The sequence below is a fragment of the Mercenaria mercenaria genome, chromosome 11 (assembly GCF_021730395.1).
Source record: "Mercenaria mercenaria strain notata chromosome 11, MADL_Memer_1, whole genome shotgun sequence".
Lineage (NCBI taxonomy): Eukaryota > Metazoa > Mollusca > Bivalvia > Venerida > Veneridae > Mercenaria > Mercenaria mercenaria.
In genome coordinates this window covers 62,397,297-62,417,769 of record NC_069371.1, presented here as the reverse complement: position 1 = coordinate 62,417,769, position 20,473 = coordinate 62,397,297, and the positions used below count along the sequence as shown (strand labels likewise).

The 20,473-nt window shown below is 36.8% G+C and overlaps 1 protein-coding gene across 1 annotated transcript in view; it reads left to right on the top strand.

Annotated features, from left to right (window-relative positions):
- Window positions 1-13,572, top strand: part of LOC123531742 (uncharacterized) — a 29,949-nt gene extending 16,377 nt beyond the window's left edge. Inside the window, exons 7-10 of the mRNA XM_053518140.1 lie at window positions 2,443-2,652; window positions 7,250-7,426; window positions 8,742-8,855; window positions 12,045-13,572. Of these exons, the coding sequence (XP_053374115.1) occupies window positions 2,443-2,652; window positions 7,250-7,426; window positions 8,742-8,855; window positions 12,045-12,343 (800 nt within the window). The 3' untranslated portion in view covers window positions 12,344-13,572. The remainder of the gene's footprint in view (window positions 1-2,442; window positions 2,653-7,249; window positions 7,427-8,741; window positions 8,856-12,044) is intronic.
- Window positions 13,573-20,473: the final 6,901 nt, after the last annotated feature.

The following is a 20,473-nucleotide window of genomic DNA, read 5'->3' as shown; positions in this document are numbered from 1 at the left end:
ACACAAGTGATCAGTAACAACAGTAGTTGTGCATGGGGCATGTTAGGTTCTTTCAGAAAAAAAATGCAGAGTTACGGGACTTTTTTTGTTACTATACTATATACATAGACACAATCTTGTGCGTACCATCTCTCCTCATCCCCTTGACACAATTTAATGAAACTTCACACAAGTGATCAGTAACAACAGTAGTTGTGCATGGGGCATAGAAAAATTGCAGAGTTATGGGACTTTTTTTGTTACTGTACTATATACATAGACACAATTTTGTGTGCACCATCTCTCCATGGTGCATGTTACATTCTTTTAGATAAATATTCTGCAGAGTAATGGGACTTTGTTTCTTGTTAACATATTGTGTACATACAGTCTGCATATGCCACCTTGTGCGCGCCTAATCTTCTGATCCCTTGCACACAATGAAACTTCACACAAGTGATCAGTATCAACCCTAGTTGTGCATGGTGCATGTTACGTTCTTTTAGATAAATATTTTGCATAGTTATGGGACTTTGTTTTTTGTTACGATACTGTATACATACAGTCTATATGCATACAGTCCACATAATTATGCAGTCCTGTGTGCGTCAAATTGCAATGTACTGTGTCAGTGCATGGGTGGGGGGTACATTCATCACCTTTAGTGATAGCTCTAGTTAAAACAGTTGTATTGCAGTCATATTGATAGATGTGAATTATGACATCACTCGTGTAAGAGTCAGACAAACTACTGGCCTCAGCCAAATGGTTAACATCAATAACTTCAAATTACCTCCACTTACCTGTGTGGGTTCAAACTTCTCTTGGGATTTAGAATTCTTCATGTAAGGAAGTCACCCATCTGTCATCCAGCTGTTGTACTGAAGGTAGACGGTTCTACACAAATGCCAGCCTTTAAGGAAATAATGTTGGATGGAGTCAGGCGGGCACCTGGGGGTTCTCTTCCACCATGAAAAGCTGGAAAGTTACCATGTGAACTTCCAGGTATACTTTTGTCAGTAAGATGTTAATCCAACAAAAAGAAAAGAAGACAGTCCTTCAAACAGTAAAGCTAAAGACTGTGCTTGCTTTCGTCTGACAACTCTGATTAGAGAATGCTGATCATGCCTTTAAGGTAGCCAGTCCACAAATAACAAAGTTTTTATAATAGCAGTGCCTTTAAAATATATGAAATATTGATGCCTGCTAAACTCACATAATTTTAGTATCATTTGAAAGTATAATATTATCTGCTGAAAAAGTAAATATAAATTACATGACAGAAATACATTACAGAATTTTTTAAGCTCACCTGAGCAGTGCTCAAGTGCTCAAAGGTGAGCTTTTGTGATTGCCCTGTGTCCATCGTCAGTCGTCGTCATCATCAACAGTTTGACTGTTAACATTCTAGAGGTGACAATTTTGAGCCAATCTTAATGAAACTTGGTCAGAATGTTGCCCACAGCAAAATCTTGGACGAGTTCAATATTGGGTCTTCTGGGGTCAAAAACTAGGTCACCAGGTCAAATCAAAGGAAAAGCTTGTTAACACTCTAGAGGTCACAGTTTGGGCCCAGTCTTAATGAAACTTGGTCAGAATGTTACCCTTAATAAAATCTTGAATGAGTTTGATATTGGGTCATATGGGGTCAAAAACTAGGTCACCAGGTCAAATCAAAAGAAAAGCTTGTTAACACTCTAGAGGTCACATTTTTGGCTCAATCTTGTAGGATCAAAACTAGGTCACCAGGTCAAATAAAAGGAAAAGCTAGTTTACATTGTAGAGGCCAATTTTATGACCATATCTTAATGAAATTTGGTCAGAATGTTCATCTTGATGATGTATAGATCATGTTCAAATCTGGGTCAGGTGGGATCAAAAACTAGGTCACCGAGTCAAATCAAAGGAAAAGTTTTAGAGACCACATTTATAACTGTATCTTCATGAAACTTGGTCAGAATGGTAATCTTGATGATCTCAAGGTCAAGTTTGAATCTGGGTCATGTCGGGTCAAAAGCTAGGTCACCAGGTCAAATCAAAGGAAAAGCTATTTTACACTTTAGAGGTCACATTTATGACAATATCTTAATGAAACTTGGAGAGAATGTTAATCTTGATGATCTGTAGGTCAGTAGGTCAGGTGAGCAATACAGGGCCTTCATGGCCCTCTTGTTTTTTTTTTTATTTTATAGTTTCCAATGGTATTTCTATGGAAATCCAAATATCACAGTGTAAAATTTATCATTTTTCAGTCTAAAAACATGACTGTAGTGATTTATGCTTACTATTATATTATTATGATCATCTTATTTACTAATTGTTGTTCAGTAGAAACAACCCTTTCCTATTTATGGATCGAATACCTTAAACAATTCACTTTTCTACTTGTATTGATATTTCCAGCAAGAAGTTTAATTTTTATTTTATCAAAACTTCTTTAAATATATACTTCTTTATTTTCAGTGCGGCTGAAAAATCATACAAAAGTTGCGCATGAGACAGTAAAAGACGTGCATTGTGACCAGTGCTTAATGACGTTTATCAGCCAGGGTGCGCTGAAACAGCACTATCAGACACATTTAGATGAAAGACCATTTAAATGCGACAAATGTCCAAAGACTTATAAAAAGAGTAGCGCACTTAACATGCATGTTCGGTATGCCCATGAAGATGGTAAATATTCTTTTAAGATGTTTTTTTTTTTTTTTTTTTGTTTTTTTTTTTAAGAAAAACATTTTCTTTCAAAATGAACTTCGTGTGTGCATTGCTTGTTGAATTTAACCTTTAGCCTGCTAAATTTCTAAAATGAACTGGTCCATCATTCAGTTTGGGCAGTACCGTTTATCTTTCGAAGTGGTGTTTGCTGAAAATTACTGACTTAATAGAAAAGAGTGCAGACCATTATCTGCCTACATGTTTTGTCCATGCAGGCTGATCTTGGTCTGCACGGGTCTCAAAGGTAGAATCACTTGCTGCATGCAGGCTAACGGTTAAATTTTAGTATTTTTCATATACAATTACAAACCTACTACATTACTAAGACATTTACTAGTCAAAGCATATAGTGAGCTGTTTTATCAGCAAACAAAGAAGGCCACCATTGATGTGAATTGTTTAGCTCACCTTATTAACACAAAGAGTGTAAACGTAATCGTGTAAATGTCTAAGATATTTGGTTGACAGGTGACAATTTGAACATAATCTTAATGAAATGTATTCAGAATGCCCACCTTAGTTTATCATGAATGAGTTTGAGACTTAGTCATCCAGGGCCAAACATTCAAAATTGGGTCCTCTTGGTTTAAAATGTAGGTTTCTAAATCAAAGTACAGGAAAAGACATTCTAGAAGTCTTACTTTCTACCTAATCTTTGCATCAAAGTACAGGAAAAGACATTCTAGAAGTCTTACTTTCTACCTAATCTTTGCATCAAAGTACACAAAAAGACATTCTAGAAGTCGTACTTTCTACCTAATCTTTGCTAAACTTGGCCTGAATGTATTTTCCTCTAGCATTTAGGTCAGTTTGTCTTCTTTTAAAAAACATCAGTTTAAAGTCTTAGGATAAAACCTATTAGTACTTAGCATAGCTCACATTGTCTAGCTGGGCTTCATGTAACGGGGTGAAAATACATTTCTTTATGAAAACTAGGTCAGGTTTGAAACCCAGTTTTTTTGGTGTCAGAAACTAGACCACCAGGTCAAATCATAGAAAGCACCATGACTTGTTTACGCTCCATTTGCCCCATTTTCTAATGGATTTTCATAAAAATTTGTCAGAATGTTTGTCTTTATAAATACTTTGTAAACATTGTGGGCTAAAATTGTTACTTTACATGTGTTTGCAGACTAACAATGGCAAGAATATTTTAAAAAAATGGGTCATTTGGAGTTAAAATTAGCTCACAAGGTCACTGCCTTGAAAATTCCTATAAAGGCCGTATCTTTTCCTGAATATTGCATGTCAAAATGATATGTCAGAATGGTAGACATCATAAAAATTTAATTTAGATTCTATTCAGAACTTTGCCATTTTCAGTTTAAAACTAAGTCAAATTAAAATAGAATAACTTGATTATAGTACCAGAAATGTTATCAGATTGTCTGTATCTTATGAAATGAGGATGAACATGGACACATGGTCATCCGGGTGGAAAATCATGTCGCTAGGTCAACTTAAAAAAAGCTGAAGAAATAAAACTTTTTAACATTCCAAAGGCTAATCTTCATGAAACCCTATTGAAATGAGGTAATTAAGGTTAGATAAACAAGATGCCTAACATGATGTTGCTTTTTGTACCCCCCCGACAACAAAGTTGTAAGTGGGGGGGGGGGGGGGGTATACTGGTTTCAGGTTTTCTGTCTGTCCGTCTGTCCGTAGACGCAGTCTTGTGCGCACCATCTCTCCTTATCCCCTTGACAGAATTTAATGAAACTTCACAAAAGTGATCAGTACCAACAGTAGTTGTGCATGGGGCATGTTAGGTTCTTTCAGAAAAAAGATTTGCAGAGTTATGGGACTTTGTTTTTTTGTTACTATACTATATACATAGACACAATCTTGTGCGCACCATCTCACCTCATCCCCTTGACACAATTTAATGTAAGGTTCTTTTAGAAAAAAAAATTGCAGAGTTATGGGACTTTGTTTTTTTGTTACTATACTAGCTACATAGACACAATCTTGTGCGCATCATCTCTCCTCATCCCCTTGACACAATTTAATAAAACTTCACACAAGAGATCAGTACCAACAGTAGTTGTGCATGGGGCATGTTAGGTTCTTTCAGAAAAAAGATTTGCAGAGTTATGGGACTTTGTTTTTTTTGTTACTATACTATATACATAGACACAATCTTGTGCGCACCATCTCACCTCATCCCCTTGACACAATTTAATGAAACTTCACACAAGTGATCAGTAACAACAGTAGTTATGCATGTGGCATGTTAGGTTCTTTCAGCGACAAAAATTTGCAGAGTTATGGGACTTTGTTTCTTGTTAACATACTATGTACATACAGTCTGCATATGCAGTCTTGTGCGTGCCTAATCCACCAAACCCTTGCACACAATTTAATGAAACTTCACACAAGTGATCAGTACCAACCCTAGTTGTGCATGGTGCATGTTACATTCTTTTAGATAAATATTCTGCATAGTTATGGGACTTTGTTTTTTGTTACTGTACTGTATACATACAGTCTGTATACATACAGTCCACATAATTATGCAATCTTGTGTGCGTCAAATTGCAATGTACTGTGTCAGTGCATGCGGGGGGTACATTCATCACCTTTAGTGATAGCTCTAGTTATTATGGTGAAAACTTCAAAACTGATATAGGGCAACAGTGTGATCAGATTTAAAAAAAAATCATAGAAATGATAATTTTAAAATCCACTACTAAAACTTCAGCCATCATTATAGACTTCTTTCATCATTGTGTGTGTATGTTTTCTTTATAGATAGTCGACAGAAAATTGAAACAAACCTTACCTTTTCATTACACACCAAACCCATCTGCCACCTTAATTGTCCATCTTTTTACATCACCTGTCACATAGTGACAGTGTGAACTTTTGTGATCATCCGTCATCCGTACATTATTTCTTGAGAACATGATAGAGACCACATTTTGCAAGCAATTTTAATCAAATTTGCACACAACTAGTATTGCATAATATCTCGGTTCCATTCGAAAACTGGCCAGATACCATCATGGGTTCTAGAGTCATGGCCCCTTAAATGTTGAAAATTTGCTATTTTTAGGCTTGTGAACACGATAGAGGCCACATTTTGCAGTTGATTTTATTTACACTTGCACACAACTGGTAATGGCATAATATCTCAGTTCCTTCCGAACACTGACCAGATCCCAACTTGGGTTCCAATGTTATGGCTCCTTAAATAGCCAAATTTTGCTTTTTTTGGCTTGTGAACGCGATAGAGACTACCAGTACATTTTGCAATTGATTTTAATTAAACTTGCACACGGCATAATACCTCTGTTCCTTTCGAAAACTGACAAGATCCCATCATGGGTTCCAGAGTTATGGCCCCTTTGAGGGCCAAAATTTGCTATTTTGGCATTTGCAGCCATATAGAGACTTCATTTATTGTTTGATTTGATGTAAATTTGCAAAATGTCTTTAACAACAATAATTCTTGGATTCCATTATGCGTCTGTCAGATCCATTCATAGGTTCCTGAGTTACGACCCCTGATTGACCCATGAGAGAGCCAAAATTTGTTATTTTTTTACCTTGTGAACACGAAAGAAATGACATTTTATACTTGACTTTAACCAAACTTACACACAACACAAGTCACAATAAGATCTCGGTTCCTTTGGAAAACCGGTTAGATTCCATCATGAGTTCTAGAGTTATTGCCCCTGAAAGTGGCAAAATTTTCTATTTTGGCCCTTTCAGTCACATAGAGGTTTTATTATGCTTTGATTTGCACAGTCTAATTATCTTGATGATCACTAGGCCTGGATCGAAACTGGATCTTGTTGGGTCAAAAACTAGGTTATCAGGCATGTCAGGTCAAACCTAAAGAAAAGCTTGTTAAAACCTAGATGCCACATTTATGATCCTAATTTCATGAAATTTGGTCAGAATATTTATCTTAACGATTCCTAGGCCAAGTTCAGAATTGTGTCATGTGGGATACAAAAACTAGGTTACCTGGCCAAATCAAAGGAGAAGCTTGTTAACACTCTTGAGGCCATATGTAAGACCCCATCTTCATGAAACTTGGTCAGAATGTTCAGTTTATCTTGATGATTCCTAGGCCAAGTTTTAAACTGGGACATGTGGGGTCAAAAACTAGGTCATCCGAAAAGCTTGTTAACACTCTATGGGCAAAAGCTTGTTAACACTCAATGGGCAATATTTATGACCCTACCTTTGTAAGAATGTTTTTCTCGATGATTCCCATGCCAAGTTTGAAACTGGGTCATGTGGGGTCAAAAACTAGGTTGCCACTCAGATCGAAGGAAAAGCTTGTTCACATTGTCTAGGCCACATCTATGACTCTATCGTCATGAATCTTGGTCAGAATGTTTATCTTGATTGAAAGGCCAAATTTAAACCAGATGAGCCATATAGGGTCATCTTGACCATCTTGTAATAATTTGCGAAAGTTTTCTCAACCTTGAGTAATCTTATTCCTCTTGTTTCTGGGTAATTTTCATCTGCATGGTTGATTCCTAACTCAAAATACTAGTGAAATTAGTCATTTATGTTTTTCACTATTTATTTACAGCTCCACCAATGTTTCTTTGTGGAAATTGTGGAAAATGCTTCAAGGAAAAATCAAGATTGAACACTCATAAAAGAATTGAGCACCTTGGCATCAAAACATGGGTGTGTTCGTGGCCTGATTGTAACTATAATTCAGCATACAGTAACCTTCTGCGGAGACATATGTGTTCTCATACAGGTATGGTTTTTATGTCTGAATAATGATAATGCCATTTGACCCTTACCATGTTAAATTTCTAATATAATGAACTTGTCTATCTTGTAATTCAGACAGTACCATGAACTATTGAAAGGGGTGCTTACCTAAAAGCGATACTGACTGAATGGAAAACAGCCCAGATCATGATAAGACTGCAAAGATGTGCAGGATGATCATGATTTACGCTTGTTGCAAAGGCATTGTCGGTTTTGTCCGGCATGATAAGGGTTAAGATCTGTTTTTAACTTGAAAATTCAGAGAATATTCTGAGCCAATAAACTAGACCTGGTGTCAGCGTGATATAATTGGTCATCTCTATTTATAGAGGTATGCCTTGTGTCACTAAATGTATATAATTATTAATAACAACTTTTGAACAAATAAAAACTTCTAAACTTCTAAAATATTCATAAAAAATTATTATGTTAGATCACATCTTATTAGAAATTAGAAATGCTATTATTTTTATTCCCCCGAAGGGAGGCATATTAGTTTTCAACTGTCCGTCCGTTCGTTAGTTTGTTCGTTTGTCATGTTAACTTTTTGCATGAAGGCACTTTACTCGCGAACCACTGCACCCAGGACCTTCAAACTTCACATGCTGATAGTACTTATTGAGTATACACGACCCCTACTGACTTTGGGGTCACCAGGTCAAAGGTCAAGGCGCTGCAGGGGCATTTGTCACCATTAGTGACAGCTCTTGTTTATATTTTAAATTAAAACTTTAGAAATACTACTGCTAACAAAAATAGTGAATGGCTGTATATTACATATTCTGCATCATTATTTTCATAAATAAAAACTGCCTTGAACTCTATAGGAAATTCGTACAAAGTACACTTTTAATTTTTTCAAGCCACTATCTGTCAGTTGATCTATTCATTCTGCTTAACTCCCCTTAATTTTTGCCCGCCCACCCACTTAGCTTAATAGGGAGAGCGCAGATCTACGGATCGCTGGGTCACGAGTTCTAGCCCTGGGTGAGGCTTATGTTCTCCATGACTATTTGATAAAATTGTGTCTGAAATCATTAGTTATATGTGGGGAAGTTGGCAGTTACTTGCGTTGCAGAAAACAAGTTTGTACAGGTACAGAATCGGTTAGGTTAACTGCCGGTCGTTACTGAAATACTGTTGAAAAACTGCATTAAACCCAAGACAACCAACCCCTTAATTTTGGTTAACTCCCGTTAATTCTGCTTAACTCCCTTTGATTCTGCTTAACTACCCTTTGTTTGAAAGTATCAGTATAAATATGACCTTGATACAAAGCAATGTGTTTCCTGCTACAGGGGAGAAGCCCATGTCATGTGACCATTGTGAATGCAGATTTGTTCAACCTCAGGAGTTACTGGCACACATGAAGAGCAGACATAACATTTACCAATTGCCTCCATCAAAGAAATGTATGTATTTGTATTTTATCTTATTTTACATACTTAGTCCTTTAAAATCTGCAATTGGAATGCAGCCACTTAGCTCAATATGGAGAGCGCAGATCTACGGATTGTGGGATTATTACTTCGATCCCCAGGTAGGGTGTATGTTCTACATGACGATATGATAAATGACATTGTATCTGAAATCATTCGTCCTTCATCTCTGATTCATATTGGGAAGCTAGCAGCTATTTGCGGAGAACAGGTTTGTACTGGTAGAGAATCCAGAACACTGGATTTAACCGTGTAACCTTTTTCCTGACTTTTTAGCTCACCTGTTTTTCTGATCGCTCAATGTCCGGCGTCTGTCGTCTGTCTGTCTGTCGTCCGTCAACATTTAGATTGTGTATGCAATAGAGGCTGTATTTTTATTATGCCCCCGAAGGGAGGCATATTAATTTTCAACTGTCCGTTCGTTAGTTCGTTCGTCACAATGTTAACTTTTTGCATGAAGGCACTTTACTCGCGAACCACTGCACCCAGGACCTTCAAACTTCACATGCTGATAGTACTTATTGAGTACATGACCCCTACTGACTTTGGGGTCGCCAGGTCAAAGGTCAAGGCGCTGCGGGGGGCATTTGTCACCATTAGTGACAGCTCTTGTTCAATTGATTTTCATGAAATGTGGTCAGAATGATTGCCGTGATGAAATCAAGGTCGGGTTTGAATATTGGTCATCTGGGGTCAAGAAGTAGGTCACTAGGTTAAATCAAAGAAAACCTTGTGTATGCGATAGAGGCTGTATATTTTAATTGATCCTTATGAAATTTGGTCAGAATGATTGCCTTGATGAAATCTAGGTCAAGATTGAATATGGGTCATCTGGGATCAAAAACTAGGTCACTAGGTCAAAGCAAGGAAAAACCTTGTGTATGCAGTAGAAACTGTATTTTTCAATTGATCTTCATGAAATTTGGTCGGAATGATTGCCTTGATAAAATTTAGGTCAAGTTCGAATATGGGCCATCTGGGGTAAAAAAACTAGGTCACTCGGTCAAATAAAAGAAACAACTTGTGTATGCAATAGAGGCTGTATTTTTCAATTGATCTTCATAAAATTATGTCAGCATGATTTCCTTGATAAAATCTAGATCGAGTTTGAATATGGGTCATCTGAGGTCAAAAAGTAGGTCACTAGGTCAAATGGAAGAAAAACCTTGTGTATGCAATAGAGACTTTTTTTTTCAATTGATCTTCATGAAATTTGGTCAGAATGAATGCCTTGGTAAAATCTAGGTCAAGTTTGAATATGGGTCATTTGGGGTCAAAAACTAGGTCAGTAGGTCATATCTAAGAAAATACTTGTTTAAACTCAAGAGACCACATTTTTGGTCCAATCTTAATTCAAATTGGCCAGAATATTTGTTTCCATAAAATCACTAGGTCAAACATGTTTACACTGTTATTGTATGTTTCTCAGGTGAGCGACTTAAGGCCATCTTGGCCCTCTTGTTAGCTCACCTGAGCAATTCTCAGGTGAGTTTTGCTGATCGCTCGATGTCCGGCGTCTGTCGTCTGTCATTATTTAGCTTGTGTATGCGATAGAGGCTGTATTTTTTAACTGATCTTCATGGAATTTGGTCAGAATGATTACCTTGATGAAATCTAGGCCGAGTTCGAAAATGGGTCATCTGGGGTCAAAAACTAGGTAGGAAAAACTTGTTTATGCGATAGAGGCTGTATTTTTCAATTAATCTTCATGAATTTTGGTCAGAATGATTACCTTGATGAAATCTAGGCCGAGTTCGAAAATGGGTCATCTAGGGTCAAAAACTAGGTCATTAGATCAAATCAAAGAAAAACCTTGTGTATGCGATAGAGGCTGTATTTTTCAGTTAATCTTCATGAATTTTTCTTAGAGTGATTACCTTGATGAAATCTAGGCCGGGTTTGAAAATGGGCCATCTGGGATCAAAAACTAGGTCACTAGGTCAGAATGATTGCCTTGATGAAATCTAGGTCAAGTTCCAATATGGGTCATCTGGGGTCAAAAACTGGGTCTCTAGTTCAAATCAGAGGAAAAGCTTGAATATGCAATAGAGGCTGTATTTTTCAATTGATCTTTCTGAAATTAAGTCAATATGATAATCTTTATGAAATCTATGCCGAATTTGAAAATGAGTCATCTTCGGTCAAAAAGTAGGTCACTAGGTCAGATCAAAGAAAAACCATGTGTATGCGATAGAGGCTGTATTTTTCAACTGATCTTCATGGAATTTGGTCAGAATGATTACCTTGATGAAATCTAGGCCGAGTTCGAAAATGCCTCATCTGGGATCAAAAACTAGGTCACTAGGTCAAATCAAAGAAAAACCTTGTGTATGCGATAGAGGCTGTATTTTTCGGTTGATCTTCATGAGATTTAATCAAAATGATTGCCTTGATAAAATCTACGTTAAGTTTGATTATGTGTCATCTTTGGTCAAAAAGTAGGTCACTATGTCAAATCAAAGAAAACCCTTCTGTATGCGATAGAGGCTGTATTTTTCAATTTATCTTCATGAAATTTGGTCAGAATGATTGCCTTGATGAAATCTAGGTCAGATTCAAATATGGGTCGTCTGGGTCAAAAAGAAGGTCACTAGGTTAAATCAAAGAAAAACCTTGTGTATGCGATAGAGGCTAATGTTTTTTCAACTGATCTTCATGAAATTTTGTCAGAATGATAGCCTTGATGAAATCTAGGTCAAGTTCGAATACGGGTCATCTGGGTTTAAAACTAGGTCACCAAGTCAAATTGAGGAAAAACCTTGTGTATGCAATTGGGGCTGCATTTTACACTGGATTTTCATAAAATCTGGTCAAAATGATAGCCTTGATGAAGTCTAGGTCAAGTTCGAATATGGGTCATCTGGGATCAAAAACTAGGACACTAGGTCAAATCAAAGAAAATACTTATTCTACTCAAGATTTTTGCTCCAATTTTAATGATAATTGGTCAGAATACATTTTTCCATAAAATCACTAGGTCTAACATGTTTACACTGTTATGTTATGTTATGGTGTGTTTCTCAGGTGAGCGACCTAGGGCTATCTTGGCTCTCTTATTTCCATTAAATTTAATTATATCCTATAAAATAATTAGTAGTTCTATTTACAGATAATCTGTTTCCTTTTAGTTCCATGTTAATTACAGATAATCTTTCATTTTAGTTCCATTAACATTCAAAACATATGAGAAATACGTTTTCGTCGTCAACCCAGAGGAAACTAAAGAAAGAAAACGGAAGTCCATTATGTTCCAAGCTGCTAATGAAAAACATGACTGCGAAAACTTTGAAGAAAATAATAGAATAAAAGATGACCAGGGTATTACAAGTGACGGAGTACAGAGTGGACAAAATAAGAATTTACAAGGGGACCAGGGTATTGTAAGTGAAAAAACACCATGTGATAGTCTGCCAGTGTCAAAAAGTGTAAACACTAAAGCAGAAGAGGGTTTTGTTACTTAAGAAACTTCTACTAATATTCTTCCTGTATCTGACAATAAAATGTAGTTACCAGATTCATGGCAGTGATGTTCCTGAAATAAATGATGTTGCTACAAAATCTGCACCAGTTGACCAGATACCTGTGTGATTTGCTCAACATAGGTAATGTTGATGTAAAATGTTCAGCAGCTGGCCATATTTATACCTGAGCAGTAGGAATATAGGCATAATATATCTGGACAAAGTGATTTCAGTTTTCAGGAACATTTTACATGATTACTGAACACTTTTGATCAGGATTATCCATATGAAGGTTAAAGTGATGAAATGTGACATTTCACATCGCTGAATCATAACACAAAGCTAATACAATAATTACTGAAATCATGAATCTTGCTATTATGTATATTTTATAGACATGTAGTTACTTGAAGGTTTAAGCTATTGTGTTGAGAATAATGCATAAAGATGGTTACAGCTTTTCTGCTTGCAGTGTTTTTGGGGATGATGTTCCACATAATCCTACCAAAAGTCAAACAAAACCTGCCAGAGCTTCCACTTTGCAAGTTTTATTTGATTTCGTGTTTTCATGCATTTCATATCTTAACAATACGTGGGGCCTCCATGGCTGAGTGATTAAGGTTTCTGATTTTGAATCACTTGCCCTCACCAGTGCAGGTTCAAGCCTCACTCCCGGTTTTGAATTCTTCATGTGAGGAAGCCATCCAGCTGTCATAAAGAAGATCAGTGGTTCTACCAAGATGCCTACCTCCAATGCATGAAGGTGTACTTCTGGAATATCATTATATAACCTATGACTGTGTTGTTGCGACGTTAAACCCAACAAAAATATATTTAAAAAAAACATTCTCAATAATATGCTTTATTGCTTTTGCGTTTCATGTTACAATATGTTAAAACTTTGTGATTTTTATTTTAGCTTAGATATAAAAAAATACCTATATACATGTTATTTATTATTTTATAATATCATTTTCATTGTTATAGTAGCTATTTTGTATTGTAATGTTGACAATATACTTTTAAGTTGGTTGTTTGGAATAATTGTTAAATTGATAAGTTGTATTGATGTTACAAAGATCGTATGTAAAATGCCAAATAATTTAGCTTCGTGAAATTATATGCCTTAATTAGATCATAGATGTACACGTATTTAAAACTCTTTGAAGCTTATGTACTCTAAATACAATGTAGAGCTGAAAAATTAAAAAGAATCACTAACTACTTGATATATTTTCACCATACTTGATTTATACCATCCTTGTAAGGTCTTCTCTCAAGTTTGTTCATGACTGCTTTTAGGAGCTGCTTAGGATCAAAAATAGAAAAACCGGTAATAACTTTTATAAACTGCTTAGTATATGTCCGACAAATTTGCCTGGTTGCCAACATGGTCTACAGTTGATATTCCACCTCAGTTGAGTGACTAGACTCATTATTGTCCCTTGTTTACATTTATTTAAACATTTTACGCTCAACTGAACTTTGTTCAGAATGAGCTATTACTATAGATGGATTATCACTTATCTGACGTAGTTCATCATCCGTTGTTCTGCGACTGCTCAGAATTACATCAGACTTGGTCAGTAGTGTCCTGGACTTGACTTTATGAAGTTTATTCTAATAGTACAGTTTGGCCTCTGTGCCAGAGCTAGAAATTGAAAAACTACTTATTTTCATTAACCTTTCACCCCATGTGGTTATGGGACAATCTAAGTATGAAAAGAATTGGAACCACTGCCTTACCCTTGCATGATCGTAAGAGGCGACTAATAGGTTCTTAACACTTGGTTTTGCAGTAACTCTGATTCCAACAGGTTTGCAAATTTTGATTCCATACCTCATGTTTTTATTTCGATGTAAATGAGATGTGGAACCATTTGTAGTCCTATTTGGCGCCATATAACCTATACTGTGTTGGTGCGCCGTAAAACCAAAATAAACATAAACCTTTCGATGGATCATTATTAAACTTTGCCAGTAACATAAATATAAGGTTATCTCCCAGCTTTATTCAGATGGGAGTGTTTTGCCCCTTGAAGGAACCATTGGAGCTAAAACTAGAAATACCTTCAAAGGACTTATTCTCTTGAACCGCTTTATGGATCTTCATCAAGCTTGGTCTGTAGCAGAGTTATAAGGTCTGCTCCCGTATTTGTTCAGGAGGGGGGTATCTTGCCTCTTTTAGGGTCTGCCAGAGCCAAAAAATAGAAATGTTTTTAAGCAACTTCTTCTCATGAACAGCGTGATTGATAATTATCAAACTTGGTGTGTACCATCATTATAAGGTCCTTGTGCAATGTTTTGCAAAAGGTTGCCTTTTGGCCCTTTTAGTGGTCCCTTTAGCTAAAATATAAATAAATTTAAACAGCTTCTCATGAACCGCTTGATTAATCTTCATATAATATGGTCAGTAGTATACCTGTAAGATGATCTCTCAAATTCGTTCAGATGTGAGCACTTGGTCTGTTTTATATTTTTATACTGAACAAAATTGTTGCAATTACTCATTTAGTATGGCATACATATTTTTAAGGTCAAATAGTCATAGTCAGGTGTGGGACTTGGGGCCAATATGGCTGTCTTGTTTTGAGAGAAGTACTTCTTTCTAACACCTCGGCAAATTAATAAAATTATGACCATTTTGTATAGATTCGACGTAAAACCCAACTCATTCACTCTTTCTAACATTGCAAGCTTTGGAAATATAGATTGCCATATTGAAGCCAAATGCTTCTGAAGGTTGTCGAAGACTTTCACTAGTCAGAGACATTCCATGTTCGACCATTTCTGATTTTGATTCCATACCTCATGTTTTTATTTCAATGTAAATGAGATGTGAAACCAAAATTTGTAGTCCTGTTTGGCGCCATATAACCCAAATAAATAATTATGAGCATTTCTGTATGTTTGAAAAGTACTGTCCGGATATTAGTATATGACTGTTTGCAGAAATGTTTGGGTAAACTTATAACAAGGATTGCCATCCTGATAACTGTGCTAGGATATGTGAGCCACGCCATGAGAAAACCAAAATAGTGGCTTTATGACCATCATGGATCCAGACCAGCCTGTGCGTCCGCGCAGTCTTGTCAGGATCCATGCTGTTCGCTTTCAAAGGCTTTTGCAGTTAGAGAGACCATAAGCAAACAGCATGGATCCTGACCAGACTGCGTGGATGCGCAGGCTGGTCTGGATCCATGCTGGTCGTAAAGCCACTGTGTAGGTTTTCTCATGGCATGGCTCATATATAGAGGACTCTTTGAAAATTTGAATATGGTCTTATCTCAGACTGTTTAATTTCAATATCATTTCACACAACTGTTCCTTTAGTGACCATGTACCAATGCAGTAAAATCATGTTGATTTGTTAAAATTATAGCCCCAATGAAACCTGTTTGAGTTTTGAAACTCCGATAAGCTCTCTAGGGCCATGAAGGCCCACTTCCTTTTAAGCTTACCTGAGCTATTTTTATCGCTCACTGTCTGTCGTTAATCCAAACTTTTCTTCACATGACATCTCTGAAAGAACTGGTCAGCATTGCAAGATGGTCAGTAATATCCTGGCATAGTCCTCTGTTCAGTTTGTTCAAATGTTTCAGTTTTGCCCCTTTCAGGGGTTGCAAGAACTAACTGCTTGATGGATCTTCATCAAGCTTGGTCTGTAGCATCGTTATAAAAGGTCCTGGCCTAATTTTGTTTAACATAGGGCGCTTGGCTACTTTTAGGACCACTGGAGCTAAAAATAGAAACACATTTAAATGTCTTCTTCTCATGAACCACTCAACTGATTTTCATCACACTTGGTCTGTGGCATCTTTATAAGGTTTTCTCATAAGTAATCAAATGGATGTGCTTAGCCTCTTTCTGAGGCCACTGCAGCTAAAGCTAAAAATAGAAACACCTGTAAACGTCCTTCTAATGAGTCACTAGATGAATATTTATCATCATAAGGTCCTCCTCAAAAGTGTTCAAATGGAGGCAGTTGATTTGTTGTATTGGCATCTAGAGCTAGACATAGAAATGCTTTTAAACGACTTTTTCTCCTGAGCCACTGAATGGTTCTCATCAAACTTGGTCTGTTGCATCATTTTAAGGTCCTTTTTAGCTCACCTGTCACATAGTGACAAGGTGAGCTTTTGTGATCACCCTTCGTCCGTCGTCAGTCCGTGCGTCCTTCAACAATTTCTTGTCTGCACGATAGTAGTTTCATTTTTGATTTTATTTTAACCTAACTTGCACACAACTTGTATCACCATAAGATCTCGGTTCCTTTCTTGAACTGGCCAGATCCCATTATGGGTTCCAGAGTTATGGCCCCTGAAAGGGCCAAAATTAGCTATTTTGACCTTGTCTGCACAGTAGCAGCTTTATTTATGATTTGATTTTTACCATACCAGCACACAACTTGTATCACCATAAGATCTTGGTTCCTTTCTTGAACTGGCCAGATTCCGTTATGGGTTCCAGAGTTATGGCCCCTGAAAGGGCCAGAATTAGCTATTTTGACCTTGTCTGCACAATAGCAGCTTCATTTATGATTTGATTTTAACCAAACTGGCATACAACTTGTATCACCATAAGATCTTGGTTCCTTTCTTGAACTGGCGATATTCCGTAATGGGTTCCAGAGTTATGGCCCCTGAAAGGGCCAAAATTAGCTATTTTGACCTTGTCTGCACAATAGCAGCTTCATTTATGATTCGATTTTAACCAAACTTGCACACAACTTGTATCCCCACAGGATCTTGGTTCCTTTCTTGAACTGGCCAGCTTTCTTCATAGGTTCCAGAGTTATGGCCCCTTAAAGGTCCAAAATTGGCTATTTTGGCTTTTGCAGCCATATAGAGACTTCATTTATGGTTTTATTTGATACAAGCTTCCAGAATAACTTCAACAACAATAATTCTTGGATTCCATGACAAATCAGATCCAAGCGTAGGTTCAGAGTTATTTATATCTGATTACCTCCCCTGATTGTAATCAAAATGGATTTTTATCAGTAAGTGCTTATAGGACTTATTTGAAATTTCATTATTGTCATTAGTTGGACTGAGCCAATCAGGGTAGATAACTATGGACTGATTTTATGTCAAATTACCTCCCTTTATTTCAAATTAAAATGGGTATATCTCCGTAACTAATGAAGATACTGATCTGAAATTTCATTTATGTCAACAGATTTATTTGGCAGATCCTTCTTTTGTTCACTTACAATAATTTTTTTTTAATTAAATCCCTTTAACGTTACTATAAATAGCTTATTTTTAGTAACTTTTTTATTATTGGCCGTAGGGAAAAACCGAGACCACTTTTCTGTGGTACAAAATGGATGGTACCTCCAATTTTTATGTGTATTTTGACCTATCTGTACCTTGCAAGAATTTTTTTTTCTTTTTGGTTAAATTTCTTCCCTTTGTTGTTACTGTCCTTTGGACTTAGATATTTTTTCTGAGGACCTTCTTGTCCTCAAGTGCAATGATAACAGGTGAGCGATATAGGGCCATCATGGCCCTCTTGTTTAATGTGTTTTCTTTTTAGCTCACCTGTCACAAAGTGACAAGGTGAGCTTTTGTGATCGCGCGGTGTCCGTCGTCCGTCCGTGCGTCCGTCCGTCCGTAAACTTTTGCTTGTGACCACTCTAGAGGTCACATTTTTCATGGGATCTTTATGAAAGTTGGTCAGAATGTTCATCTTGATGATATCTAGGTCAAGTTCGAAACTGGGTCACGTGCCATCAAAAAGTAGGTCAGTAGGTCTAAAAATAGAAAAACCTTGTGACCTCTCTAGAGGCCATATATTTCAAAAGATCTTCATGAAAATTGGTCAGAACGTTCACCTTGATGATATCTAGGTGAAGTTCGAAACTGGGTCACTTGCCATCAAAAACTAGGTCAGTAGGTCTAAAAATAGAAAAACCTTGTGACCTCTCTAGAGGCCATATATTTCACAAGATCTTCATGAAAATTGGTCAGAACGTTCACCTTGATGATATCTAGGTCAAGTTCGAAACTGGGTCACGTGCCGTCAAAAACGAGGTCAGTAGGTCTAAAAATAGAAAAACCTTGTGACCTCTCTAGAGGACAGACTTGTGAATGGATCTCCATAAAATTTGGTCAGAATGTTCGCCTTGATGATATCTAGGTCAGTTTAGAAACTGGGTCACGTGCCTTAAAAAACTAGGTCAGTAGGTCAAATAATAAAAAAACCTTGTGACCTCTCTAGAGGCCATACTTTTCATGGGATCTGTATGAAAGTTGGTCTGAATGTTCATCTTGATGATATCTAGGTCAAGTTTGAAACTGGATCAACTGCGGTCAAAAACTAGGTCAGTAGGTCTGAAATAAGAAAAATCTTTTGACCTCTCTAGAGGCCATATTTTTCAATGTATCTTCATGAAAATTGATCTGAATGTTCACCTTGATGATACCTAGGTCAGTTTCGAAACTGGGTCATGTGCAGTCAAAAACTAGGCCAGTAGGTCTAAAAATAGAAAAACCTTGTGACCTCTCTAGAGGCCATATTTTTCATGAGATCTTCATGAAAATTAGTGAGAATGTTCAGCTTGATGATATCTAGGTAAATTTAAAAACAGGGTCACGTACCTTCGAAAACTAGGTCAATAGGTCAAATAATAGAAAAACCTTGTGACCTCTCTAGAGACCATATTTTTCAATGGATCTTCATGAAAATTGGACAGAATTTTTATCTTGATAATATCTAGGTCAAGTTCAAAACTGGGTCACATGAGCTCAAAAACTAGGTCACTATGTCAAATAGTAGAAAAAACGACGTCATACTCAAAACTGGGTCATGTGGGAAGAGGTGAGCGATTCAGGACCATAATGGTCTTCTTGTTTCAAATACAGACAGTCGGCCATTTTAGGGGCCGTTCGAACGAAAAATAGAAATACTTTGAAACTACCTTTTCTCATGAACCACTTGATAAGGTATCTCCCAAGATTGTTTTCTAATAGGTGCACTTGGCATCCTTTAGGGGCCACTAGAGCTAAAATAGAAATACCCTTAATGATTCTCATGAACCACTTGATAGATATTTATCAAACTTGACCTATAGCATATTTATAAGTCTTTTTAGATTTTCTCCCGAATTTGTTTAAATGGATGCACTTGGCCTTTTATACTTCATTTTCTGTAAAATTCAGAATTGTTACGTTTTGATCTATGAAATAGTCATGTACGGGTCTGATACAGATGAAAAAGTCAACATTGAAGACGCATAAAAGGCAAAACCAAGCATTTGAAATAACAGACTTAGCTAAGCAATTCCTTAAGTTTTTTCGTGACTTTGATGGATCTTCATTCAGCTTCGTCAGTAGCGCCATTGTAAGGTTCGCTCTAAATTTTGTGCAGATGGGGGCGCTTGGCGCCTTTTAGGGGCCACTAGAGCTGAACATAGAAATAACTTTAAACAGCTTTTTCTCATGAACCAGTTGATGGATCTTCTTCAATCTTTGTCTGTAGTATCATATCATTATAAGGTCCTTTACTAATTTTGTTCAAATGGGGCTGCTGATGCTTGGCCCCTTGTAAGGCAGATGGAGCTAAAATAGAAAAACACCTTTAAATAATTTCCTCTCGCATATGGCTTGATTAATCCCCACAAACCTTTGTATGTAGCATCATGGTAAGGTCCTCTTCCAAACTTACTGAATCGGGGCATTCTGACCTGTTTTAGGACTGCTAATAAAAAACTAAATATAGAAATGCATGTACCTTTTTAGTTTTAACAATTTGTCCTGACCTGCTGGATGCAGATAACCATTGTAAACATGGTAAAGAGACCTTCCAATTGATCCAGTCGTCTGTGTGTATTTTTGCCACCAAATGTTTAAGACCAAACAAGCATACAGTGTTTGCACTGTTCGTCATTTGTCATTATACTAATTTATGTAAATCAGCTTCTACTTCCCCTTAAACTCTCGACGCCTGAAGCATATGGTCCTCTTCCAAAGTTGCACACTTAGGTGAGAGATTTAGGGATGTCATGACCCTCTTGTTTTTTGGTTTTGTTGTTTGTTGGACATCACACTGACGCAGTTATAAGACGTACAATATGTGGCGACTTTCCAGGTTTTTATGGTGGACGAAAACCCAGGGAGCCCTTTC